The following is a 27643-nucleotide window of genomic DNA, read 5'->3' as shown; positions in this document are numbered from 1 at the left end:
TTCAGAAGTGCATTTCAGAAGGTACTTAAAGTGATAACAAGTTACCTCGATTTTTAAAATCTTTTAATTATTTGGATTCCATGGAAGGAATTTAGAATAGTGGTCCTCAAACTGAATCATGTGAGAGTTTTTAAAAAGTCAAGTTTTCTTAAAAGAAGAAAATTCATGTGGCTGCTTCAGTGAATAAGTTTTAGTAAAGTTTCCTACCATCTCATGACTTGGATTGTTCCTGTCATAAACTTAGATTCACTGCAGCTGTTTCCTGCAAAATGCAAAAGCGTAACTTTAACAAGTTTCATTTCCTGTACAGATAAAAGCACAGAGAATTATTGATAGATCTCTGGGCAGCCCTTTCCCTACAGAAACAGATGAAAATTGGTGCCTGTTAGTTATGGTAGGAGAGCTTTTTGCCTGGTCCATGGAGTGATTCTCTTCTTGTCACTGATGCTGCAGCCCACAAATTTGTTTCTGCTGTATTGGCTGTTGTGGTTGTTCCTATCATAGCTGAGGAAATACTGCTTTGGAGATCAGGAACATTGTAAAAGCCACACACAGTGGTCAATAAGTTGTGAGAATGTCAATAACTTAGAAGTGATACACCTAAACCCTAGCTCTTCAGTGAAAGGAAATGTCCCAACTCTGTAGGAGCCTCTTGACTACTACACCAGTGACAGCAGATTAATGCATCTGAATGATGTAAACTCCACAAAGGCAGGAGCTTTTATCTGCGTTGTTCACTGCTTGTGTCCTCATCACTTAGAACCAGCACCAAGTGCAGTAAATATGTGAATTTGTCAAATGAATGTAGCCTGTACCTATCTGTGCCTGCAGGTGTTAGACCACCTGCCGTTCTGGGTAACTCCTTGCCCTGCTTCTCATTCAAACCGTCAGTCAACTCTCTCCTTCCGTTTGTGACCAGACATTCCCAAAGCTGAGCCTGTTCTCACAGCTTCAGTGTTTTCATGTCATGTTTATTTTTCAGTCTTTCTTCTCTCCATAATACCTTTCTAAAGTTATTTCTTCTAGGCCACCAGTGATGACCTAATACCTGAATCGCATGGCGTCTGTTCACCCCCCATTCTTGAGGATTTCTCAACAAAACTGCTCTGCTTCCCCTCCTTGCCCTTTGAGACACTTGTCCTTCCTTAGCTTCCAAAACAGGATGCTCTCTTAAGTCTCTCTCCTACTTTCTTAGACATCTTGAGTTGCATCTTCAGTGATTTCACTTTCTCTGACAGCCGGATGGGGGCATTCTGCCCAAAGTGTCACCCTCCCCTGGGAACGCGCGTTCATTCCCATAACTTACCAATTTTAGGTGAATACTTCGTACAGTTCCATCTTCTTTCAATCCTGTTCTCTCATCTGATTTTCAGACTTTTGTTTCCAAATGTTTGCAATGCATATCATAATGAATCTTCGATGTGTGATGTAAAATCGAGAGCTGGTCCAATCCGAGCCCACTGGCCAGTCCCCTGGCTTCTCCTTCCTCAGTCCCCATCGCTCTCCTTTATTAGCATTACCACCGTCTAACACCCTTCCTACTTGTCATCGTCCAGGCTCGAAGCTGAGAGAGGTCTTTGATTTCTTCCTCTTTTTTCACTCTTTATGTCTAATGAATTCCTTCGTATTTATTAAGTCCTTTCTACCCCAACATCTCTCTAAAATATCACCCCCCTTATTTCTCATCTTTAGTGTAAGTCTGGTTTCTTGTTTCTCTTACTGCCCCACTTATTTTCCAAACCATTGATTGTGATTTCTTTCTTCCCTACTCAGTTCACCTCCAGTGATTCCCTAGTGCTTATGGATTAAAGTACAGATGCTGTGGCATTTGAGACGCTGCATAATGTGGCCCCAGCCCTTTTCTGTTGCCTTAAGTCTAGGTACACCCTGATTTAACCGTGATCCATCTAGGTTATTCTGTTATTGGCTCTGAACACAACTAGAGTGTTTCTGTTTTCATCCTGTGTAGGTATTGTTACCTGCAATATTCTTTCCTTTTTCTCTTATTATATGTGTAATTTCTACTTATTCTCTAATATTGAACTCAAATCTCTCCTAGTCCATGAGATTTCCTTTAATACCTTATCCTTCACTGAGCTCACTCCTTTAATAAAGCAATTATTTTGTGCTAGGCACTAGAGCATTTTACTGTTACTTAGTCTTTACTTTACTTAATTACTTTTAAAATTATTGTTATTGGAATATAATTCAAGAAATGTTTTTAATGCTTTTGCAGAACTATGCAACCAGCATTGTACCATTATATAGTTATAGAAAATTTTCATCACTCCAGAGAGAACCTAATTAAGTAATTAATTAGCAGTCACATTCACTTTCTATTTCTCTTTCCCCCCACCCACCCCAGGCTCTATCTACTTTTTGTTTTTATGGATTTGCCTATTATGGGCATTTCATATAAACGGGATCATACAACACATGGTTTCTTGTATGTAACATGATGTTCTCAAGGCTCATCTATGTTGTGGTATGTACCAACACATCATTCCTTTTGATGGCTGAATAATATTTTATTGTGTGGATGTACTACATTTTCATCAGTTGAAAGACATTTGGGTTGTTTGCACGTTTTGCCTATTACGAGTAACGCTCCTATGAACATTTGTTTTAAAGTTGCTGTGTGAGCCTGTGTTTTCATTTCTCTTGGTTATGAGGACTGCTGGGCCTTACAGTGACTGTATGTTTCACTTTTTGAGGAACTGCCAAACAGTTTTTCAAAGCAGCTACACCATTTTACATCACCACTAGCAATGTACAAGTGTCCTAATTTCTTCAAGTCCTCCCCAAACTTGTTACTTTCTTTTTGATTATAGCCATCCCCATGGGCATGAAGCAATAGCTCATTGTGGTTTTGATTTGCATTTCCCCAGTGACTAGTGACGTTGAGCATCTTTTCATATGCTTATTGACCATTTGTATATTTTCTGTGGACAAATGTATATTCAGATCCTTCGCCCAATTTTTAATTGGGTTATTTGTCTTTTTATTGTTGAGTTGTAAGCTTTCTTTATACATTCTGGATACTAGACCCTTGTCAGATATGTAATTGGTAGGTATTTTCTCCCCTTCTCCTCTTCTGTGGATTGCTTTCACTTTCTTTATGGTGCCCTTTGAAGTGCAGAAGTTACAAATTTTGATGATGTCCAGTTTATTTATTTTTTCTTGTTTGCTTATGCTTTTGGTGTCATACCTAAGAAACCACTGCCTAATCCAAGGTCATGAAGTTTACACCTATGTTTTCTTGTAGGGGTTTTATATTTTTAGCTCTTACACTTAGGCCTCTGATGCACTTTGATTATATGATATGAAGTCATCATCCAATTTCATTCTTTTGCATGTGGGTGTCCACTTTCCCCATCACAATTTGTTGCAAAGATTATTTTTTCCCCATTGAACTTTCTTGGATCCCTACTGGTTATCTTTTAGTACATTTATTTGTTATCATCTCCAGTTTGGCATTAAGATTTGAAGGCAGGGAGCTTCTTTTATCTTTAGGTATACCCTTCTTTACTTAACAGTAAGCCAACCCATAGTAGGTGCCTACTGGGTGCATTGCCAGTATCTCTCTTTCCAGCCAGATAGGAAGCTCTGAAAGGAGAGGACTCTGCTTATTTTTAGTTCATCAGTAAGCTGGAATCAATAAATATTCTTGGATGAGTGAATTAATGATTGCCTACTGATTAGTTCATGTCTTGCTTGAGTAGTTTTGTTCTCTCTTGCCACAGAATACATACTAGGTAAGTAATTTTCTTACACTAAGTCACCAAGGTGAGGGGTAAGTAAAGGGTATACAAGCAGCTTTTGAATTAAAGTTTCCAGACTTTACTTAGGAAAATTGCTCATGTGTGTTTTAGGTTATATACCAAGAATTAAAAACAAATCAAATCCAAACTCATTTCTGTGTGTTGGATTTGTTTCTTGTCAAAGTGTAATAAAAATTAATTTCCTGGTTTTTAACAAGTGCCAGTACTTCCTACTGGCAGTGTGACAAGGCCTGACATGTGAAGCCATATTTTGAATAATGAGAAGAGGAAATACGTTATCTTTCTTGCTCATGAGTTCTGCAACTCTAAAAGTGACTTAAAAAAAAAAAAAGGAAATACCCTAAGTACCCAATTATAGAAGAGGAATAGTGAATTATTCTCTGTTGATTCAGTGAAGTGCTAAGTTGCGACTAAAAATGACCTTACGAAAATTATGTATCAATAAGGGAATATTAGGACATAAATTTAAGTATAAAAAGATTGTATTATGCAGTGACTGTGACTGGGTAAAATTACGTGTTGCCATGAACTAGGATGATCAACCATCCTGGTTTGCCTCGGACTGTATGGATTTTAGCACCGAAAGTTCTGCATCCCAGAAAATCTCTCAGTCCCAAGCAAACCGGGGTGGTCAGCCACCCTACTTTGAACAAATTGTCCAAGGGATGGTTGGGGAGAAGGTCATAGCAAGGATTTTCATTCTTTTTTGAGAGTATACATCAGTGGTGTCTCATAAGGAGTTATAAATGAGGTCAGTAAAAACTAATTATTTGAGACTATAAAAATGAATAAAATAAACGGAAATTCTTAAGGAAACCATGGGCGTGGAGACGGATACTCATACATTTCAGAAGTCAAGAAAATGAAACAGAAATAAGACCTTGTCTTTTCCGGTGGTCTTCTCATTGATGTCTGCCTTGTGTGTACCATTGCCACACCCTCTTCCCTTTCCCCTAGTTTAAGGCAGGGACTAATCCTAGTCCATTGCCATATGTTGCAGTCCTGTTCTGGAGTACAGAGAGTGAGGAATATGTTCTTAATGACTATTCCATGAACATTTTCCTTGGGGAGGTGTGTAAGAATATATTGACATGAATAGTCAGTGTCCTGATGTCTCACAGTTCAAACCCAGATTGGTGTTATGTGAATATGCTTACAGCTGCAGGAGCCTCTCATAGTCAAAATGCTACAAGAGTAAAGAAGACTGGGGAAACATCATGTCGGAATCATCTGTTGCTGACAAGAACACAAATACAGTTTTATTCATTTAAAGCCATTTTGAGGATGTTACATAGACAGAAAATATCCCACTTCCTTTTTTTTTTCTAATCACAGGAAATATCTTCCATTGGTGGACCCTAACAAAGTGGAAATATCACAGAGGGGGGAATTACGTTGTCTATATACCTGCCAGAGTCTGGTAGCACTCAGCATGTAGCAAATGCTCAAATGTAGTTGATAGATTATAGTGACATCTTTCCAGGTCTAGGTAAGTACTAGTATCTCTAAATATGAACAAGAATCAGGAAGTAGGGTAACTGTTCCCTACGATTTGGCATTGTAACTAATTATGCTATTTTCAAGTATGATCTTCTTTCTCAGAATGCCTGTAGCACTTAGTGTCTGCATTATATAATCTGACAGCTACTTACATATTAATGATTCTTTGAAGTTTGTGAACGTCTAAGTCTTTTTATCACCAAGGGGTAAAACCTGATTTCTGACTCTTGTGTGTGTCTCTCTCAACACCTGTTTCGTGCTACTCAGGGGGTAGGTGCTTGATAAAACCTGTTGACATGGCTCTCTAGTGATTTATGCAGGCATGGGATAGCCAATTTGTTTATTTCAAACATGACAGCATTTGAATAAGAAGATCTGAGTATGAAACAAGGCTCTCAAAATTGCTAGCTGTGACCATTGACAAATTACCTTTCCGTATTTACAAGCTACTTGGCCTCTTTGAATCATTTGTAAAATAGGGATAGGGATTTTTTTTCCTTGATCATGGAAGATCCATCACAGTTATTTGATAAAATACTTTATGAACTGGAAAATATTCTACAAATACAAGTATTGATGACCATATTCAGTTTGGGTACTCATGGTGGCATTCTTTCTTCTCTTGATGAAAGGCTGAAGGTAGGTAGACAGCGCAAGACAAGAGACTAGAGCAGGAGTTCGGGGAAGTTAAGACAGAGAGTGATCTCACGTCCATGTAAAACCAGTGCTCTTTGTACAAAGACAAGGCTGAGTACTGGCTCCTTAGAGCTTCACTGATGGGGTGTGGAGACCACAGTGCCAGCCCCATAGAAACATAGTTGGAATAGGTTCTTTATTGTACCTCATTATTATTATTATTATTATTTTTTACTTTCCTTAAAACAGTGGTGCTAAAGAGTCTGCACAAAAAATGTAGATGTGGAAGGAGTTTAAATCAGTTTAGGGATGGCATGGAACACTTTTTTTTTTTTTCACCTGGTGTGGAGTCTCCATACTGCAGAGGGAAAAATGAAAAAAATTTAAAAAACCAACCCTACTATTGCTGCTACTACTGCAACTACTGCTACTACTGCTACTACTACTACACCTTACCCAGGGAAAAGGCTAATAAGGAATCACATTCTGCAGCCCTTATTCAGCCTTTTCTTTTAATGTAAGAAAACTGTCCTAAACAAGAAACACGATGACACGATCTGCTACAATGGCCTATATAATTCACTCTCTGAATGAGGATGGGAGAAGGGAGCTGTGGTCACTCCATGTAAAGACCAGAGAGAGATGTGCAGGATGCAGGCAGAGTACCTCCAGAAGTGGGGGTAACTATGTCTCCTGGAAGCTGTGAACACTGATGCTTAAGAAAAGGAAAACGGAAAACAGAAAAGTAGTTTAAGGGGCACCATCATTTTCTATTGGTGAGGATTCCTGCTCTTCGGGAGGTTCTGGGAAGTTTATTTCTGTTTCTTCTTCTTCTTCTTGGACTGGAATAATTTCAATGTCTTCTTCATTCTTTGGTTGGGGAGCTATTTCAGGCTGCTCAACCACCTCTTCTTTTATTTCAATTGCCTGTTCTTTTTTTTCTTCAGCTGACAGGAGAACTATATTCTAAAACACAAAATTGAATACATTTTTCTTGACCTTTATCAAAGGGAACATTTCTCAACACTCTGTACGAATATCAAGTACTTCCTAGTTTTTATGTTATTTATGTTGTTTTCTACATGTTTCCAAATCCCAGGATTGATTTCCCAGCTGCTCAAATCCATATCACATCACTTATCAAGGCTCATCCTCAAGTCCAGTGGATATCTGACACTTTGCCTGGAATGATCATTCAGTATTTGGAAAAGAACACTGCAATAGCGGAGGAATTTAGATTTTAGTTTTGATTGGCCTTTCTTCAAGATAACCTTGGGAAATAATCTCTCTCTAATCCTATTTTCCTCATTTGTGAAATGAAGGAATTAATGATGACTTCTAAATTCTGTTCCAAACCCAACATTCTATGGTTCTGAAGCCATTGATAATAAATCTGTCACTGGGATATTCATATCTCCCAATTGTGGAACCACCTTGAACTTGTTTTGGAAGAGGGATTTTATGAAAAGAGTGGGGAGAAGGGGATACTGAGGTTGAAGTGGGAGAACTAGTGGCCTTAATCAGTCTTTGACCTTGAGCCATGCTTTTATACATTAAGTATGAAATCCTGAAATCAAGGTCGATGATGGAAGTCAAGCAGAACTCAGGGTTATTAAGAGGATGCACATACCATAGAACTGGATCCTCTGTCCACCCTTTAAACTTATTTCATTTTCCCTCATTATTGGTATTTTCTGCCCCCCCAGGGTCATTTTTTTCCATGACGCTCCCAGTCCCAAAGTCTCATCAGATTACATTCTCCATAAATGATCCTTTGTAGGTGTGATTTTCCTAGAGGGTTGTGAACTATATTCTACTTACAGCTTTGCGTCTGGAGCACATTTTTTTCCATTCAGTCTCCACAATGCCAGCTGTCACAAGTTTCTGGCATAAGGCAAAGATCAGCAACAACGCAAAAATGCCCTGAAGAACAGAAAAATGAAGGTGAAAATGTAATAATGAAAATGTAAGAATATGGTTGGTAGTCAGTAAATGACTGTTGACTAAAATTAAATGAATAAAAGATTAATTCTTGAGGGGAGTAATGACTAACTATAGAAACTACTAGTATTTGTATAACCCTAACCCTTAGCACAACTCCTGTCACACAACAGATAGTTAATCATGTTGCTGACAGAAAGTAAGGGAATAATGGGACTTCCGGTCAAGATGGTGGAGTAGTAGGACCACGAGCTTGCCTATCCTCATGCCTACAACAAAACCATAACTGACTGCTAAATAACCATCAAAAAAAAAAAAAAAGACTGGTACTAGCAACGAAGATCCTCTTCAAGTGGAAACATAAAGAGGGAAGCTCAGCAGGACAGTAGGAGGGGTGTACTCATGATATAATTGGTCCCCATCCCCTCCAAGAAGGCAACCACAAGCTGAAGAATAATTAAGTTACAGAGGCCCTTCCACAAGAATGAGAGTTCAGAGCCCCACGTCAGGCTCCCCAGCCTGGGGTTCTAGCACTGGGAGAAGAAGACTCCAGAACATCTGATTTTGAAGGCCAATGGGCTTAACTCCCAGGACTGGAAGAAACAGAGATTTCACTCTCTTGGGAAGTGCAAACAGAATTTTGTGCATGCCAGGTTCAAAGGCAGAAGCAGTGACTTTATAGGAACCTGGGCCAGACCTTCCTGCTGGTTTTGGAAGGTCTCCTGGGGAAGCAGGGGGCAGCTGTGGCTCACCCTGGGGACATAAAAGCTGGTGGGGGAAAAGACATTCCTGGAGTGTTCATCTACATAAGCTTTCCTGGAGGCTGCTTGGGTCATTAGCACCAAGCCTTAGCCCCACCCAACAGCCTGTAGGCTTAAGTTCTGGGAAGCCTCAGACCAAGCAACATACTGGGTGGGAACACAGTCCCACCCATCAGCAGACTTCCTGAACCACAGTCACCTCTAGACACACCCCTAGACACAGACTTACTCACTAGAGGGCCAGGACCAAGCTCCACTGAGCAGTGGGCAGGCACTGACTCCTCCTGCCAGGAAACCTGCACAAGCCTCTAGTCTAGCCTTATCCACCAGGGGGCAGACACCAGAAATAAAGAAACAACAATCCCAAAGCTTGTGGAAGGAATCTGCAAATACAGGCTAGATTTTACCCGGGACTGGCTGGACCCTGGCCCTTGGGTGACAAGAGAGGAGTATACTGCTGGGATGCATAGAACATCTCCCACAGAGGGCCACATCTTCAAGGTCAAGAAGTGTAACTAACCTACCTAAAAATACAGATAGAAAGAGAGACAATATGAGGCAGCAGAAGAATATCTTTCAGGCCAAGGCACAAGATAAAATCCCAGAAGAAATATGATGGGGAGACAGGCAATCTATCTGAGAAAGAGTTTAGAGTAAATATGGCGAAGAGTTTCAGAGAACTCAGGAGGAGTATAGATGCACAGAGTGAAGTTTTTAGCAAAGAGTTAGAAAATATAAAAATACCCAAACAGAGCTGAAGAATACAATTACTGAAATGAAAAACACACTAGAAGGAACCAAGAATAGACTAAATGAGGCTGAAGAATGGATCAATGAGCTAGAAGACAGATTAGTGGAAGTCACCACTGCAGAACAGAAAAAAGAAAAAAGAATGAAAGGAAATGAAGATAGTTTAAGGGAACTCTGGGATAGCATGAAGCACACTAATATTTGCATTACAGGGGTCCCAGAAAGAGAAGAGAGAGAGGAAGGACCTGAGAAAATATTTGAAGAGATAATAGCTAACAACTTCCCTAACTTGGGAAATGAAACAGTACCCAAGTCCAGGAAGCACAGAGTTCCCCACAGGTTTAATCCAAAGAGGGACAAGTCAAGGCACATAGTAATCAAACTGACAAAAATTAAGGATAAGGAGAAAATAGTAAAGTCAGCAAGAGGAAAGCAACAAATAACATACAAGGGAACTCCCATAAGGTTATCAGCTGATTTCTCAGCAGAAACTCTACAGGCTAGAAGGGAGTGGCATGATTTAAAGTGGTGAAAGGGAAAAACTTTCTTGGAAAAAAACAAGAAAACTCTATCCAGCAAGGCTCTTGTTCAGATTTGATGGAGAAATCAAAAACTTCACAAATAAGCAAAGCCTAAAAGAATTTAGTACCACCAAACCAGCTTTACAACAAATATTAAAGGAACTTCTCTGGTCATCAAACCATAAGAAAAGAGAACAAAAAGAAGAAAGAGAGAAAAAAGACCTACAAGACAAACCAAAAACAGTTAACAAAATGGCAATAAGAACATACATATCGATAATTACCTTAAATGTAAATGGATTAAATGCTCCAACCAAAAGATATGACTGGCTGAATGGATACAAAAACAAGACCCATATATGTGCTGTCTATAAGACACCCACTTCAGAGTTAGACATACATGCAGACTGAAGGTGCATGGATGGAAAAAAATACTCCATGCAAACAGAAACCAAAAGAAAGCTGGAATAGCAACACTTATATCAGACAAAATAGATGCTTAAAGACTGTTATAAGAAACAAAGAAGGACACTACATAATGCTCAAGGGATCAATCCAAGAAGAAGATATAACAATTGTAAATATATATGCACCCAACATAGGAGCTCCTTAATATATAAGGCAGTTGTTAACAAACATAAAATGGCAGTTGTTAACAAACATAAAAGGAGAGATCAACAATAACACAATAATAGTGGGGACCTTAACACCCATTTATATCAATGGACAGATCATCCAGACAGAAAGTCAATGAGGAAATACAGACCCTAAATGATGCTTAGGCCAGATGGACTTAATTGACATCTGTAGAGTATTCCATCAGAAATCAACAGAATACACATTTTTAAGTGCACATGGTACATTCTCCAGAGTCAATCACATGTTGGCCCACAAAGCAAGCCTCAGTAAATTTAAGAAAATTGAAGTCACATCAAGCATCTTTTCTGACCACAATGCTATGAGGTTAGAAATCAACTACAAGAAAAAAACTGCAAACACGTGGAGGCTAAACAATATCCTACTAAACAACCAGTAGATCACTGAAAAAATCAAAGAGGAAATCAAAAAATTCTTTGAGACAAATGAAAATGAAAACACAATGATCTAAAACCTCTGGGACACAGCAAAAGTAGTTCTAAGAGGGAAGTTTATAGTGATATGGACCTACCTCAGAAAACAGAAAAATCTCAAACACTTAATCTTACACCTAAAGTAGCTGGAGAAAGAAGAACAAACAAAACCCGACGTTAGTAGAAGAAAAGAAATCATAAAGACTTGAAATAAATGAAATAGAGACTAAAAAACAATAGAAAAGATCAACGAACCAAAGCTTGTTCTTTGAAATGATAAACAAAATTGATAAACCTTTTACTCAGACTCATCAAGAATAAAAGGGAGAGGGCCCAAATTAATAAAATCAGAAATGAAAGAGAAGTCACAACCAACACCACAGAAATGCAAGGGATCATAAGAGGCTACTATAAGCAACTGTACACCAACAAAAGGACAACCTAGAAGAAATGGACAATTTCTTAGAAAGGTACAATTTGCCAAGACTGAATAAGGAAGAAATAGAAAATATGGATAGACCAGTTACCAGTACTGAAATTGAACCAGTAGTTAAAAATCTCCCAACAAACAAAAGTTCAGGATCAGATGGCTTCACAGATGAATTCTACCAAACATTTAGAGAAGAGTTAACACCTATACTTCTGAAACTATTCTAAAAAATTGCAGAGGAAAGAATACTTCTGAACTCATTCTATGAAGCCACCATCACCCTGACAAAGGTATCATGAAAAAAGAAAATTAACAGGCCAATATCACTTATGAATATAGACGCAAAAATTCTCAACAAAATACTAGCAAATTGACTCCAACAATGAATTAAAAAGATCATACACCATGATCAAGTGGGATTTAACCCAGGGATGCAAAGATTCTTCAATATTTTCAAATCAATCAGTGTGATACACCACATTAACAAATTGAAGAATAGAAACCATACGATCATCTCAATAGATACAGAAAAAGCTTTTGATAAAATTCAACATCCATTTATGGTAACTCTCCAGAAAGTGGGCATAGAGAGAACATAACTCAACATAATAAAGGCCATATATGACAGACCCACAGCTAACATCATACTAATGGTGAAAAGCTGAAAGCATTTCCTTTAAGATCAGGAACAAGACAAGGATGCCCACTCTTGACACTTGTATTCAACAGTTTTGGAAGTCCTAGCCATAGCAATCACAGAAGAAAAAGAAAGAAAGGGAATCCAAATCAGAAAAGAAGAAATAAAACTGCCACTGTTCACAGATGATATGATACATATATATATAGAAAACCCTAAAGAAGCAACCAGAAAACTACTAGAGCTCATCAATGAATTTGGTAAAGTTGCAAGATATAAGATTAATATACAGAAGTCAGTTGCATTTCTATATACTAACAATGACATAGCAGAAAAAGAAATTAAGGAAACAACCATTTACCATCGCACCAAAAAGAATAAAATACCTAGGATTAAACATACCCAAGAGGCAAAGGACCTATACTCTGAAAAGTATAAGACACTGATGAAAGAAATTGAACATGACATAAACAGATGGAAAGATATACTGCGTTCTTGGATTAGAAGAGATGGATATTGTTAAAATGGCCACACTACGCAAGGCAATATGCAGATTCAGTGCAATCCCTATCAAATCACCAATGATGTTTTTCACAGAGCTGGAACAAAAAATGTTAAAATTTGATCGAAACACAAAAGGCCCCAGATAGCCAAAATGTCTTGCAAAAGGAGAATGGAGTTGGGGAAATCATGCTTCCTGACTTCAGACTATACTACAAAGCTACCATAATCAAAACAGTATGGTACTGGCACAAAAACAGACACATAGCTCAATGGAACAGGATGGAAAGTCCAGAAATAAACCCACGCACTTGTGGTCAATTAATCTATGACAAATGAGGCAAGAATATACAATGGAGAAAAGACAGTCTCTTCAATAAGTGGTGCTGGGAAAACTGGACAGCTACATGTAAAAGGCTGAAAGTAGAACATTCTCTAACATGATATACAAAAATAAACTCAAAATGGATTAAAGATCTAAATGTAAGACCAGATACTATAAAATTCCTAGAGGAGAACACCCTTTGACATAAATCATGGCATTATTTTTTTCAAACTGGCTCCTAGAGTAATGGAAGTAAAAGCGAAAAGTAAACAAATGGGATCTAATTAAATGTAAAAGCTTTTGCACAGCTAAGGATACCATCAAAAAAGTGAAAAGACAACCTACATAATGGGAGGAAATATTTGCAAATGATGCAACTGACAAGGGACTAATTTCCAAAATTATTTAATAATTTCCAACAGCTTTTACAGCTTAATATCAAAAAAGCAAGCAATCCAATCGAAAAATGGACAGAAGACCTAAAGAGACATCTCTCCAGAGCAGACATCCAGATGGCTAACAAGTACCTGAAAAGATGCTCAACATCACTGTTAGAGAAATGCAAATCAGAACTACAGAGATATCACCTTACACCAGACAGAATGGCCATCATTAAAAAGGCCACAAATGACAAATGCTAGAGAGGGTGTGGTGAAAAGGAACCCTCCTACACTTCTGGGGGGAATAAAAATTAGTGCAGCCACTATGGAGGTCAGTATAGAGGTTCCTTAAAAAACTAAAAATGAACTTACCCTATGATTCAGCAATCCTACTCCTGGGCATATATCCAGAGGAAAACATAGTTTGAAAAGACACATGAACCCCAATGTTCACAGCAGCACTATTTATAATAGTCAAGACATGGAAACAACCCAAATGTCCATCGACAGATGACTGGATAAAGAAGATGCGGTATATATGTACAATGATGAATACTACTCGGCCATAAAAAGAGAGTAAAATAATGCCATTTGCAGCAACATGGATGACCTGGAGATCATCATTCTAAGTGAAGTAAGTCAGAAAGAGAAAGAAAATTACCATACGATATCACTCATATGTGTAATCTAAAAAAAAGACACAAATGAATTTATCTACAAAGCAGAAATGGATTCACTGACATAGAGAACAACCTTACGGTTACCAGGGGGTTAAAGGGGTGGGGAGGGATAAATTGGGAATTCAAAATTTGCAACTCTTGGGGAGTAATAGAAATGTTAGCTATCTTGACTGTGGTGGTAGGTTCATTGGGGTATGCATCTATCAAAATTCATCAAATTGTACATCTGAAATATGTGTATTTTACTGTAGGAGAATCATACCACAATAAAGGTGTTTTATATACACACACATACACACACACACACACACATATGAATAAATATCTCATGGTAATACCATAAACAAACAAAAAACAAAAAAGAAACGAAAAAAAGAAAGCAAGGCAGTAATAATTAGTTGAAGAATCAATTCTATGTAGGCAGGAATAATTCCTGAGTCCCAGATTAAGTGTATCCAGCTTTAGGTGGTGTGGTATCATGGGAAGGAAACCTCTCCATACTTGGGAGATGCATTTTTTCCCCCTTCAAACTCTACACCAAAAAAGTCCTTGAGGCAGAAGATGTTCATTACAACTTAGCTTCTTCAGTATTCATCTTAATCAAAAATAATAATGAATATTAATTCCATTAATGATAATATAATAATGGTACATTTTAAAGCAAACACTAAAGTAGCACTATCTACCAAACACTATTCTACGTGCTTTGCATGTGTTAACTCGTCCCTCAAAACAGCCTTATAAGTACTGTTACCTTCCCCATTTTACAGGTGAAGAAACTGAGGCACAGAGTGGCTAAAATTCTTGCTCAAAGCTGTATAGGCAATAAGTAACAGACACAGACAGCCTGGATCCAGACCTTATGGTCATAAGAAAAATGCCATGCTTCCTCCCTGAGAATAAATCTAGTTTCACACTTACCAGGAACACAGATCGTATGCTGTCACAATATTTCATAGATAGGGAGTTTTTGTCAGTGGGGTTAGCTGGTTCACAGTCGTGTATGTTAATGTATGGCGTGGGAACTTTAATAAAATTCAAAGTCTTCATTTTAAAAAAATGGGAAATTGTGATATTAAATATGTCCATGATCAAAAAAATTACTCCGGAAATCGCAGCAAAGAGACTCAACGAGTTCATTATGATTTTCCCTTTGACCTGAAACAGATACATAAATATTTATCAATTGGGCTTAATTCATAATTAGAGAATATAAGGTAGGATGGAATTTCAGATCCCATTCCCCTGACTCAAAAAAGTACTACACCTAAATCATACTAAATTAGACTTCCCTCGGTTGTTTTTAGTCTCTTGGTCACTATAAAATTAAAAAAGAAAAAAACCGCCAAATCTCAAGCCTGTTCCTTTCTCAGTCTTCCCCATCTCCTTCATGCCGTCACCATCCAGTCAGTTTATCAAGAAAGCATTCTATGAGTGATCCTCGTACTTGCTTTCTCTGCCACCACCACCATCCTACTAGGCATTCGGTACCCAATGGTTGAGTAAATGAAAATAAATAGTAACCAGGTTCTATCTTTCTGCATAAGAGGGGAGAAGGGAGAGAGAGAAGAAGGTTCTTCAGCATGGTGAATCAGGATGGTATTGTGGGTATAGGTAGGGACAGAGCAGATAGAACCCAGTAGGTCCAAACCATGAAGTGGAAAAAGCCTGCAGCGAGAACAGTAACACCCGCTCCCTGTTGACATAGGACGCAGTCAGCACCAGTCAGACATCTTTCAAAACACAATTAGGGCTGATGTCTCTCGGTAGCACGGGTAAGAGGATGCCTGTGTGCCCGTTCTACCTTGCAGGGATACAAGGTTGAAACAGGAAGATATATGTGACAAGTACCATAATGGTACGGGGTTACTGATGATTATTTTAAGACACATATTTCACCCCGGGTTGTTCGACCTACAGGCGGCAAGTCAGTAGGACTGGCTGTATTTGGAGAAGAAATACAACTTGATCTTCATAAACAGCGCCCCCTCCCCTCCAAATTGAGTTTGTCAGACTACCTCCAGAGAGGTGCCGTCTTAATCTCCTCAGTCCCTCACTGATTTTGCAAGTGACTTAAATTAGTTATAGCTTAGTAAGTGTAAAAAAAGCTGAGGAAGGAAACTTGCTGGTAAGCTCTTGACCTGCAGAGAACTGGGAGTTCTTCCTGGATGTGACTGTGTCCCAAGGGCTTATACGAACCAGACCACTCTAGCTCTTCCTAGCCTCTGAGGCACCTTCATATGCATGACTCCAGTTTACCCTCAGGATAATTGCATACAATAGCAAGGACTATCATCTCCGTTCTCTGGGGGAAAACTCAGAGGTACGTGGAAGTAAACTGATTTGCTCAAGGTTACAGCTCAGGGTTAACTAGGACTTGAGTCAATCACAACATTGATTACACAGTCTTCCTAAATACTGGTCTGAGAAACGACAGGGCGTTCAAAGAGATCTTAGTCTCACGCAGCATTTCACATTCCTAAGACCATAAGCATGCTCTTTACTGATCTGCCTTTAATTCTGTTTCCATGGACATATTTCAGGTGGACCTCATCCCCCTCCCTTTTTTTTTTAATGAAGAAAACCAACAACAGCATCATAGAGGATCTTTTGCTTTTTCAGGCTAAGAGATAACTCAGTACTACTGTGATTCCAAAGGTCTGCAAGGTCCTTGATTTCAACTGAGAAAATAGATAATTTTCTCTGATGTGTGGGGAAGAAGGACATAACGATCACTTGCCAAACTCTCCCTGGAGTTTTTCTCCGCCGCAGCTGCCAGGAGTGATCCAGAAATGATAAACTGTAAAAAGAAAGGTGGTGGGTGGGGAAGCGGGTGAGAGAGATGGGAGGAGCAGCAGGGAAGGAGAGAGGAGGGCAGACAGAGAGGGAGATCACTTTAACATTGAGAACTGGTTGTCAAAAAGTTATCCACACTTTCAACCACTTTCACTAAATTATCCAGCCCTTTTTATTGGATTCATTCACTTTTTCACCAGCCATATCTCTCCTTTATTCAGATTCAGCCGCATTCAGTCCATGCCTTTTAGTCAACTGACTGAGGAGCTGCAACCAGAAATATACTAAGACCAGAGGCAGAACTGGCATTTCCATGCCAATTAGTACTCACACTGTGAATTTGAAAGTTTTATTTTTAGTTTCCCTTCCTTCCTTCCTTCCTTCCTTCTTTCCTTTCCTCCCTCCCTCTCTTCTTTCTTTCTTTCTTTCTTTCTTTCTTTCTTTCTTTCTTTCTTTCTTTCTTTCTTTCTTTCTTTCTTTCTTTCTTTCTTTCTTTCTTTCTTTCTTTCTTTCTTTCTTTCTTTCATCTGTGGACTTGTGGAATTGCTCTTTGGAGTTCACAGTGATTTACATACCTTTGGTGGAGATCAAAGAGTGAATCAAAATAGAAGAAATACTTGGCCTGAATGTCATATGATGCTATTAAAATAATCACAGGAAGTGATCAGTATGCCTCATCTTCCTTTTCTACTGTTCAGGCTGTAAAGTGTAGGAAACTCATGTTCTAATCCATCTCTTCTTGTTCTGGAAATTTCAATCCTGGACTCATGTTTATAGTAGTGACTATGAAAGTGTCATGGTGATGTAAACATCACTGCCCTGTACCCCATCCAGACAGGGCTACGAGCTTGGAAGACATGCACATGAGACCGACATAAGGAATACTGCTCTGCTGATAAGTGAGAGGAGATTTATTTGGGTTGAGACTGATTTCACCACGTGGACAGTAACTAAAGAGAACTGTAGGGAAGAAGGGCTAGGCAAAAGGAAATGGGGTGCTCCTGCTCCCCTTTGCTTTCTGAAATATCATGCTCTACAGTTCAAATGTCTAGTACCCACACCCCCACCCCACCTTAGCCCCCGCCATTGACTTGGAGAGGTCCTGCTTTGGGCAGTCTTCCTTCCCTGTGGAGATCCACGTAGGGCAGCTTTCTCTGAATTCCCATCAAGCATGGCCACTGACTCAACTGTGGGACTCATGCTCGATTTAGTCAACCTCTATTTCTGCTAAATTCCTTCAACCAGATAACCTACTTCCTTCCTATGTTTTCCTCAACATGGAAATCATCTGGTATATTCCTGTGGAGCTTTTTAATGTTTTTGTCTGCATCGCTCCCCAAATGGTTGTTAGTTTTTACTCACCATAATGCCTCCCCAGAAAGGGTACCACAGAATTACACAGATTGGTACGTAGACCTCCGTGTGGATCAACAGGAAGCCGCCTATGGCAATGTGGAAGAGCCCATTCATAATCTGGACAGCCTGGGGAGGGAACAGGGGCACTGATGGATGAACTGAAGTCACCAGTCAGAAAGCAGAGATGAAGCTGGAAGCCCTAGCTCTTGAGCTGAGTGGGGCTGCATAAGATGCCCAAAAGCAAGTGATGAAGGTATCAAGACCCTTGTCTGGTTCGGATCCATTTTCCCCACCACCTGAGGCGTTTCCAAGGCAGTTATGCCTTGGATGTTGAACTGGGTAATGAACTGGGATGGGCGACCCCTAACTCTGCAAGCCTCAAAATCAAGGGGCATAAGATCACCATGATAATTTCTCTTTACACCTCTGATTTTGCCCACTGTGTCAGATATAAAGAGCACCTCAGGTTGGATCAGGTACCCTCAGATCGGCTTGAACTCTATACCTGGCCTACAGCATCTGCTTCTATAGGCCAGAGAATCCCTAGGGTGTGGAATGAAGGGCAACCGACTTACCCCCAGAGCCTTAGATTCCCTCAAGAAGAAGCCTTGGGTGGGGCCCACCATTGAAGGCACCCTCCTGGGAATCCGTCTTTGGACAGGATACATGGAAATAGGACCTTTCATGGGATCTGCTGGGACAGCCCCAGTCATCGAATTTCTGGGTGTCGTCATTTCACCCTCCAGACTGCTACAAATAGAGCAAAAAATTAAGTGAGCAGAGAGAGAACAGGATTTTTGGCAGCCTTTTGTCTCGTGTCATTCATCTGAATACGTCCCTCTGTCTTCTCTCCGTGGGTGTCACTGATGGGAGGCATGGCCTCTTCCTGGAAGCTTTGGATCTGAGGCAAGCCCTACTGCCATGTCCCAAGACAGCGTCCGGAGGGGGCGTCTCAGACAGGGATGGACAGGCTCCGGGGTCCCTTCCATTATTCTGGGCAACCATGTTTGGGACATGTTTTCTCTTCATAGAGACTATCATGCTCGTGTATCTGTATGTTCTGTGTGTCTGTCATCCTTGGATGCTTTTCTTCCGCTTTCATATCAGAAAATGTACTTTGCGTTGACTTCTCCTTGTCCTTTTGCTTATCTGCTTTTGTCCATTGTGATGGACCAGAGGCATCATGATGGAGTATGATGGGGAGCCATCCTTGGAATGAAGAGGGCCTGATTCAGTCTTCCCGTACCTCTAACTCTGCGACCTTGCTTAAATCATGTCAGGGAGGCTCTCTACGTTTCTGTGTAAGACTGTAGCTTCCTGAGTCAGATTGCCTAGGTTCAAGTCATGATTCTTCTATTTGCTGTGAAACTTTCGGCAAGTTTCTTAAATTCTCTGGGTCTCAAGTTCTTCAGCCACAAAATGGGGATAGTAATCATTCTCGTCTCAAAGGGTTGCTGTAAGACTTAAACGGGCCGGTGGTGTGTGCATGGCTGGTGTCTTTTCATTATTGGGGGCGTGGTTAGCTCAGATGTCAGCTTCTCAGAGAAGCCTTCCCTGAACCCCTAGTGCACAGTGCATCTCACCACACCCCATTTTATTTGCTTCATGGCCTTATCAGTTTGAGGAATTACCTTATGTGTTTGCTTGTTTCTTGTCTGTTTCTCCCCACTAGAATATAAATTCCATCAAAGCAGAGATCTTGTGTTCTCTCTTACTCAATATTTAAAATTATGCCTGGATTTAGTAGTGTCTTCATAAATATTATCAAAGAAGTAAATGTATATATAGCACTCGTGTCTGAATAATTATTAGCTGCTTTTGTTGCTGTTCTTGTTCTTAATATTATTACCCTTATGAGCACTAACTTCTATTTTTTACCTGAAAAATGAGAACAATACCCCTTTCACAGACATGTTGTGAGAAATAAGTTCATTAACACATGTGAAAGTACCCAGTACGCAGGGAGAAAGTAGTAAATGCTGTTTGTTCGTAGAATTCTTTGTCTACACGTTTCTGGAGAGAAAAGTCCCTCTCCAGCTCTGACACTTTAGGACTGTTCAGCCCTCTTCATCTTGTCATCCCCTTTGGTATTCACTTCTTTATGTCAGTTGCTTACATGAATCCTATTGGGTCTTTCCTGGGCCCTCCCTGGAAATCTCTCCTGAGGGACACATCTTTGGCCTTGTCTTTATTGACTGTAAGTCATGTAAGGGGCCTTGGAGGCCAAGGCTGTCTGTCCAGCTTGCTTATCTTTAAAGCCACGCAGAGGCGGGCACCTGCAGGCTTGTTGTAGGACAGGTGCTTGGGCGTCTCCCAGGCCTCACATCTGTACCCACTTTCTAGTAACAAAGGCATTTCATACCTAGAATCTCATCTGAGCCTCAGTGTAGACAAGGGATGAATCACTGCCCCTATTTTGTAGAAAGGGTAACAAGGGCACAGAGAAGTTAGGTAACCTGTTCAAAGTTACATAACCATCAGAGATTTAAAGTGAGGACTCAGGCCTAGCCAACAGGATATCGATGGTACCAGGCTGCTTTGTCCTCTGTGGGGAATAGGACTTCCGCCTTTCACTTATGAATCTCTTCCTTCTCCTTCAAACAGATGTGCTAAGTGGATGAATGTAAATCAGCTGACAACAGAATACCTGTCTGGGCCATGGCTGAAGGGGAAGACAGGAGACTTGGGGTGCTTCACACTTTTTTTCTGTCCCAGCTCTAGATTACCAGATGTCATGTGGTCTTAGGGATCTGCTTTGTATCACAATCCACCCCACAAGACCACCAACACAAGGGAATGTATGAATATCGACCACTAAGGAGTTTACAAACTGATTCTGGTCTCCAGGCAGAGTTTTTAAGGTTAATCAGAACCTCAGAAACCATTTGCTCATTTGACAAATGAGGAAGCTGTGGCCTGGGGCTAGGACATTGCCTTGGTGAAGACCTTGCACCTATAGATGGAGCCAAACCAGAAGGCAGCCACCAAGGCTCTGAGGCTGGCGGTCTTCCTGCTACACCACGGGCTGAACTACAGAGTTGAAGTTGTTTTCTGGGCTATTGTGTATCTAGTTCCAACTCCCCCAACACCTTCCTTACTAAGTGGGCATTTTGTCTTTTTTTAGATGTGAAAATGGAGGTTCTGAAGGGTTAATTAATTTTTCCAGAATATGTATGCAATGAGCTTGGAGTCACCACACTCCTGTCTGGAGGGCTCATTTTAATGAGGACAACTTAAAGATCAAAGATCATCCATTGGACAGGAGGAGATGATTGGACTACCATTATTTTAATTTTTCTTTATTTTTCAACTGCCTAAGGCTATGTCTGTGTGATCGGTGGGATAAACCTTTTACGTAAACAAGTCCTGCCTGAGTTGTGTCTACAACGGCTAATGGCAGTAATGACCTTTGGAGGGGAGTATTTTCTCTCTCTTAAAACAATGTCTCACCATGACAGCTATATTTCTACAAAGCCTTCAACACATATTACTGTAAAATAGTTTATAAACATAAATATACTTGTTTCTATATGCTGCTTTATGTTTTATGGAAATAATCTCTCTAAAATATATACATGTTTTTATGCCAGGTCATTGTAGACTAACTGAGTAATGAAAGATTTCGTTCTATGGGAACATAAAACTAGACCATACACTCTTACGGATATTGTAGATTCCTGCAGCCTTAGTCTACGTGTTTTTTTCCTTAATTGTTAACAATGACTGTTTGTTTCAACTGTGTGTTGTTCAGTGAACAATTATGCTCAAAGACTCGTTGGTACACTAGTAGTGGTTACCGAACACGTTGGTCAAAATGCAATAATAATAGGGTTCTATTTTCACTAAATTGTATTAAAATCAGGACTCAGTGTATCAGACGTGGCCCTATTTTATTACATCAATTTCTGCAAATCTTTTCTGATTTTTAAAAGGCACCCCTGTTTCTGCATCCATCCACTGAAGAAGATCTCACAGTCTTTATGGGTTTTGGTTTGAATAATGGCTTTTAGGTCCAATAATTCCATCATTTACTGTGAAGTTCAAAGTTGCCTAGCTTTTGTTACCTCAACTTCCTCCTTTGCCACTCAAAATAGTTTTGCATTTTTATCCCCTGGGCGCTTATCTCTGAGGAAGAATGTTCTTACTTCCTTTCCCTCTGTGCTTCTCAGCCCCTCTCCTTCCACCAAGACGTTAGTCCTTCAGAGAAATCAGTCTGGCATCTTTCAGTCTCTCATTCTGTTCAGGGTGGTGTGTAGCAGAAAAAGCTAGTCCCAGCTCTGTCCCTTGCAACTTTTGTGATCCGACCTCTCAATCTCTATTCAAAGTCTTGTTTTGAAAACATGAGATCATTTGCAATTGATAAACTATTAACCGCTCAAAGAATAATTGTTATTACTGGACCCTTTTTATGATTAAAACGCGCCGCAGTGTCCCCCAATCCCAAAGCCGCATGCCTTTAATCTAGCGCCGTCCTGTCCACTGCCCAGTCTCCCCAAGCCCTGTACCCCTAGCTTTTTAAAAGCGTGTCGTTCCACTCGCTTCCTCCACTTCCTCACCACCCACTCCCTCCTCCGCACTTGGCAGCTAGTTTCTGCCAGAGCCACTCAGTTGAAACTGCTTGCTTCAAGGACTGGGCTGAGAAGCCAGGCAGCATCCCTCAGATCATTTCATTTCTGCTTCCCTGTCACCCAGGTTGAAAACGTTGGAGCCATGTTCCTCTCCAGCTCCTTTACCTCCCATGGTGGGTCATGGCCAAGTCATGCCCTTTCAGCCTCCTTAAAGTCTCTTGTTTTGCACGTGGACTTTTTTCTACTTCCAGTACTCCCTCCCAGCACTGCCCCACCTGCCATGAGTTTGATTCTCATTTCCTCTCCTGGTTTAGCACAAAAATCTTGCTTTTCTACCTTCCATCTTTCTCTTTTCTAATCCATCCTCCCAAGGCTGCTAGATCAGATTCCTCAATCACTGCTGAAGTTCAGCTTTCCCTGAACTTGAGCTTTTGCTCCAATCTGTAATCACCTGCCAGAGGAACCCTTCACCTGGCCATCAGCTCTACCTGAGAAGCGTAACACCATCCAGGGATATTCACATTTAGTGGGATATCTTTGGAGACAAAAGCATTTAAAGCGAGAGGAATGGAGTTATTTTCATTACAGCCATGACTGATTATTTTCTTACTTGGTACCAGACGGTTCTAAGAGCTTCAGGTTTTGAGCTCATTTAATCATCATAACACAGCGGGTATTAATTACTCCCACCCCCATTTTATAGATGAGGAAACTGAGGAACAGAGAGGTTTAGTAACTTGCCTGAGGTTATATGGCTTGTAAATAAATAGTGGAGCTCAGGTTTGAGCCCGGCAAGTTAGTCACCATGCTTTAATGGACATGATGCAATCGACTACTTTTGTAGAATGACTCGCAGTTGACTGGCCAGGGTCATTCTTGAGAGAGAGCGAGATTAAGGTTAAGGTAGTAGGTGGGCAGCAAGCCTCGGTATTGCCCCTCCTCAAATGATGACAGTCTCAGAAAACCTGACCAAGGAAGCCCTAGAATTAAATCCAACAATCTCCAGTCTCCAAAATCATCCCATGCCTTATCCATCCCTTCTAGTCACTTAAACAAAGCAAGTTGATTGATTCCTTACCTGAGTCTCCAAGGCTTTAGGGCTCAAGGGAGGATTCGGATGCTTGCTACTGAGTTCAGTTCGACAGCTACTTTCTCAAGCACACAGCGAGTGAGTGAGATGGTCCAGGCCTGGGATCTCTGACAGATACCAGGTGACAGGAAATCAGTGGCTTCTGCTACCTTGGGCTTCGCCCCAATTACTTTGGTTTAATCACACTTATCAGAGCCAGAGGATATACAAAAAAGTTTCTGCTGTACTAGGAGGTTTCACTTCTTGAAAAAGATCCCAGGGGACTGCCAGGCGTACTTTACGCTGCCTTAATTAGAAGAACTTTGCAGCCCCCACCCTGTAAGCAGGTGTGGATGTTGGGTCCCCAAGGGCAAGAAGGGCTCTAGAAATTCTCCAAAGATGGGCTGGTAGGACTTTTACCTTTTTACGTTACTTTTAGGAGTGGGTAGGTAGGAAGGAGGCAGCCGCGCAGAAAGACTCAAGCATCATTAAGCCCTCACCCTTGAGGCTGTTGTAGGTATCTGTCCCCAAATATTGTCCTCATTTGACCACACTTAGGGTTCCACTGGGACCCCTTATCTCTCATGTGGCTTTTAGTAGGAATGGCCTAAAAATATATTTTGGTGCTGTAGAGTATGTCCCCAGAAGCTTGAGGCAAGAGTTCCATATTCTGGAATATCCATTGAAATAGCACTTTTTACCTCCAAGCCCACCTTTCTCTCCATCTGTCTAGTTCTCTTGTGTCCCCCTCTTTCCAGTCTGGGCTGGAGCCCACTGTGAGATCAAGTGAGGAAATGGAGGGAGCTGGTGGCCAGGAGAGTAAAACATGTGAGATATCAATCAAAGAAAGTTTTGCCCAAGATACTGCATTCCCTTCCCAACCTCTACGCTCATATGTTGGGTTTTCCATTACTTTTTAAAAATTAAAAAAAATTTATTATTGGAGTACAGTCAATTTCCATTATTTTTTAATTTCCTTGTCCATTGCTTTGTTTCATTACAGACCCAGGGTGATTGTTAGAGAATTGTTTGTCTCGTCTAAAGGGCTGAAATATGGCAGCTCTGTTGCTGAATCTGAGGTTATTTGTAACTTCTCTCTCATTCTCTCCTATTTCTCCCTCTGCCTCTCTTTCCTTTAAGATGGTCTGGAGTCAGAGGTTTAGAACCAATGGTAAAAGTCATTCTGGAGAGGCTGATTTTGGTGCTACAAACAAAAAAAAAAAGCCATCTCCCCACCGTTGGAGCAGTTCATTCACAGAACAGGCTGCCACTTGAATGGAGAACTTGCTGTCATCAAATATCCACAGGTAGAAGCCATGCGATCACCTCTCCCTGATGCTCTGGTGAGGAGGTGGGTGGAGACATAAGATCCGCCGTCTGTTTAGGATTCTGATTGTGGGTCTATGGGAACCTGCTGAAGTGCTTGGGTGCTTGGTGGTAGGGACAGTAACTACGTAGGGTCTGAGTTGTGGATGATTTTGAGGCCTGAGGTTTGAGTCCAGGATGATGGGTGATTAGGGGAGGGTGCCTTCGTTTTACCAAGTATGAAAGAGGGGTTAGAACTTGGCAAACGTGTGGCATTAATGAGGTTGGATTGGGGTTGGACAACCGGGTTTTTCATATCCTTTTCTCTGTGTAGGTTCTGTTTTTCCCAGGTCTGTCTTGGGGTGTTTGCTACTCTGGTTTTGTGGCCGGTGAGATCGTAGGTGGCTCTAAGCTTGAATTTGAAATTATATAAATAAATAAACTTTCACTTTGTCTTTGTCGACTTGGATTGATTGACTGTTCAGTGCTAGACTGTGTTGAAATCCTACTATGATTTGGATTTGTCAGGAGCACTTTATTCCATCATTTTTTTTCCCTCTCTGTAACGTTGGAGCATATTTTATTAGGTCTATCACCACGCATTTAAAATTTGTCTCTCTGAATTAAACCTCGGCATTGTCTAGTGGCCTTCCTGCTTCTTAATGACCTCTTTCTAAAAGTCTACATCCAAGTTTATCAACTGACCTTTTAATATCTGCATCATAGGTCGTTTATTTCCCCCACCTCCTAACATTCCTGTTATTTTTTTTTTAATCCTTGAGGCATTTTGCCTTTCTTATGAGAACTACATTCTATATCATAACTGTTTGTGTCCTTGTCTTAGCCATTGGTCTGTATGTCCCTGGAAAGCAGGGCTGGTTTTTCTGATTGCTGTGTTCTCGGTGGTGAGTGAGAGGCCGTGGTCCTGCTCTGGTCCTTTTGCCCACCTGGACTGGGTATCGCAACGCTACCCAGTATCAGGAAGTAAGACTATGATGTGTTCCCAACTGTTCAGCAGGGCGTTGGCACCCGGGATCATCTGGTGTGGAAGGGTTTTGGTTTCAAAGAATTGGTAAGGGAGAGGCAGAGGCGAAACGAAAAATCTTATTTTGAAAAATACTGGGTTATATATTGGCAAATCACAGTGTTGTACTTATAAAAATAATTACGACTAAGGAAAATATAAATTTGAGTACTTAAGGGCTTTGCAGTTTATGGGGTCTTCTTTCTGTTTTGAGGGACCACCTTACATTTTATAAAAAGTAACATTAGTTAAATATCTGCTTATATGCCAAGCACTGTTCATATAGCACCGTAGGATTGATTCCATTTATAATTATGGAAACCAGAGTTCAGGAAATGGGGGAAATTGGCTACAAGTCACACAGTAAGTGATAAAATGTGATGTTTAGGAAGCAAGAAAACTTCAATTATACATTTAAAATAAAACCTATAATTTTCTAAGTGATTTTCAAGTTCCAAGCACTCACAGAAGCAGTTCGCAAATGTTTCATTTAAGGCTCACAGTAAATGCATCAGGTAGGTGTTAATGATTACCTTTTAGTGTAGGAAATTTAAAGCTCACAGAAGTTAAATACTTGTTCAGGTCCCCCAGCTTTAAATTGCAAAACTGACATTTAAACCTAGGTCTGACTTAACAGCCCTTACCATTAGGTGATGGGCCACTCACCCTTAAATATATCTGAAACCCCACGTCATCAGAACCTCACTCAGATACCAGATATTTTTCATCAGAACTTCACTCCCCCATCCCCTGTCCTCCCACCTACAGGCCTCTCTCCTTCTAGCTTTTAGCAGAAATGAAAGCCTGCGAGTTTATTTGAGTATGCTGAGTTTTTTTCTATTCCACAAGAAGCGTAGAGTAATGGGATTTGGAGTTTGGAATCTTGATTCAAATCTGGGTTCTAAATCATACTCGCTAACTACTCTGAGCTTCAGTTTTCATGTCTGTGACATGGGCCCGTTACATCCATCTCAGAGGGCGGTGGTGACAATTCAGTGAGATGATTGAAATAAGATCTCTAACACTTTGCAGGTATTCAGGCAGTGGAAGGAAATATAACATAAGGTGGCTGTTCTCAAAGTCTGATCTGGGAATCCCCTGGAGTCCTTGAGACTCTTCTAGGGAGTCTGTGACCTCAGAGCAATTTTCATGGTAACACTCAGGCCTTATCTCCCCTTTTTGCGGGTTTATAGGGGTAACATCACAGGCTACAGAATGTGAGACTGAACGTGAAAGCAGCTAAGAGAATCCAGTTGCCTTCCATTAAGTGAGAGAGAAGCGGTGGTTTCCAAACTTTGCTTCACTTTGAAATCACCTGAAATCTTAAAAAAAAAAAATCCATGTCCGGCTCTCACCGCATTCTGATTTAATTAGTATGTGGTGCATTGGGGTTTATAAAATTTCCTCAAGTGATTTGAATGTGCACTAAAGTTAAATGGGGATTTGGTTGGCAGTCTGTACAAAGTTTTTTGTTAAACAAGATGAGTAAGTTCTAGAGAGCTGGTGTACAGCTGAGTATTTATAGTTAATAATACAGCATTGCGCCCCTGAAAACATGTTAAGAGGACAGATCTCACGTTAAGTGCTTTTACCAAAAAACAAAAGTAACAA

General features: G+C 40.4%; 2 protein-coding genes across 13 annotated transcripts in view; one reads left to right on the top strand and one right to left on the bottom strand.

The window, feature by feature from the left end:
- Positions 1-27643, top strand: part of LOC102540431 (membrane-spanning 4-domains subfamily A member 4A) — a 169972-nt gene that overhangs the window by 31728 nt on the left and 110601 nt on the right. The window lies entirely within an intron of this gene.
- Positions 6668-27643, bottom strand: part of MS4A1 (membrane spanning 4-domains A1) — a 32182-nt gene continuing 11206 nt past the window's right edge. The window contains exons 1-7 of one of the 2 annotated variants that reach the window (XM_006214893.4): positions 23713-23822; positions 18642-18816; positions 18073-18192; positions 16655-16714; positions 14836-15072; positions 7740-7841; positions 6668-6884 (exon numbers count right to left, since the gene is read on the bottom strand). In XM_006214893.4, the coding sequence (XP_006214955.1) occupies positions 6669-6884; positions 7740-7841; positions 14836-15072; positions 16655-16714; positions 18073-18192; positions 18642-18800 (894 nt within the window). In that variant the 5' untranslated portion in view covers positions 18801-18816; positions 23713-23822 and the 3' untranslated portion in view covers position 6668. Of the gene's footprint in view, positions 6885-7739; positions 7842-14835; positions 15073-16654; positions 16715-18072; positions 18193-18641; positions 18817-23712; positions 23823-27643 lie in introns of those variants that run through there. The other variant, XM_072970025.1, reaches the window with a different exon arrangement.

The sequence above is a fragment of the Vicugna pacos genome, chromosome 10 (assembly GCF_048564905.1).
Source record: "Vicugna pacos chromosome 10, VicPac4, whole genome shotgun sequence".
Classification (NCBI taxonomy): domain Eukaryota; kingdom Metazoa; phylum Chordata; class Mammalia; order Artiodactyla; family Camelidae; genus Vicugna; species Vicugna pacos.
The sequence above is the reverse complement of the archived record's forward strand: the minus strand, read 5'-3'. Positions and strand labels throughout refer to the sequence as shown.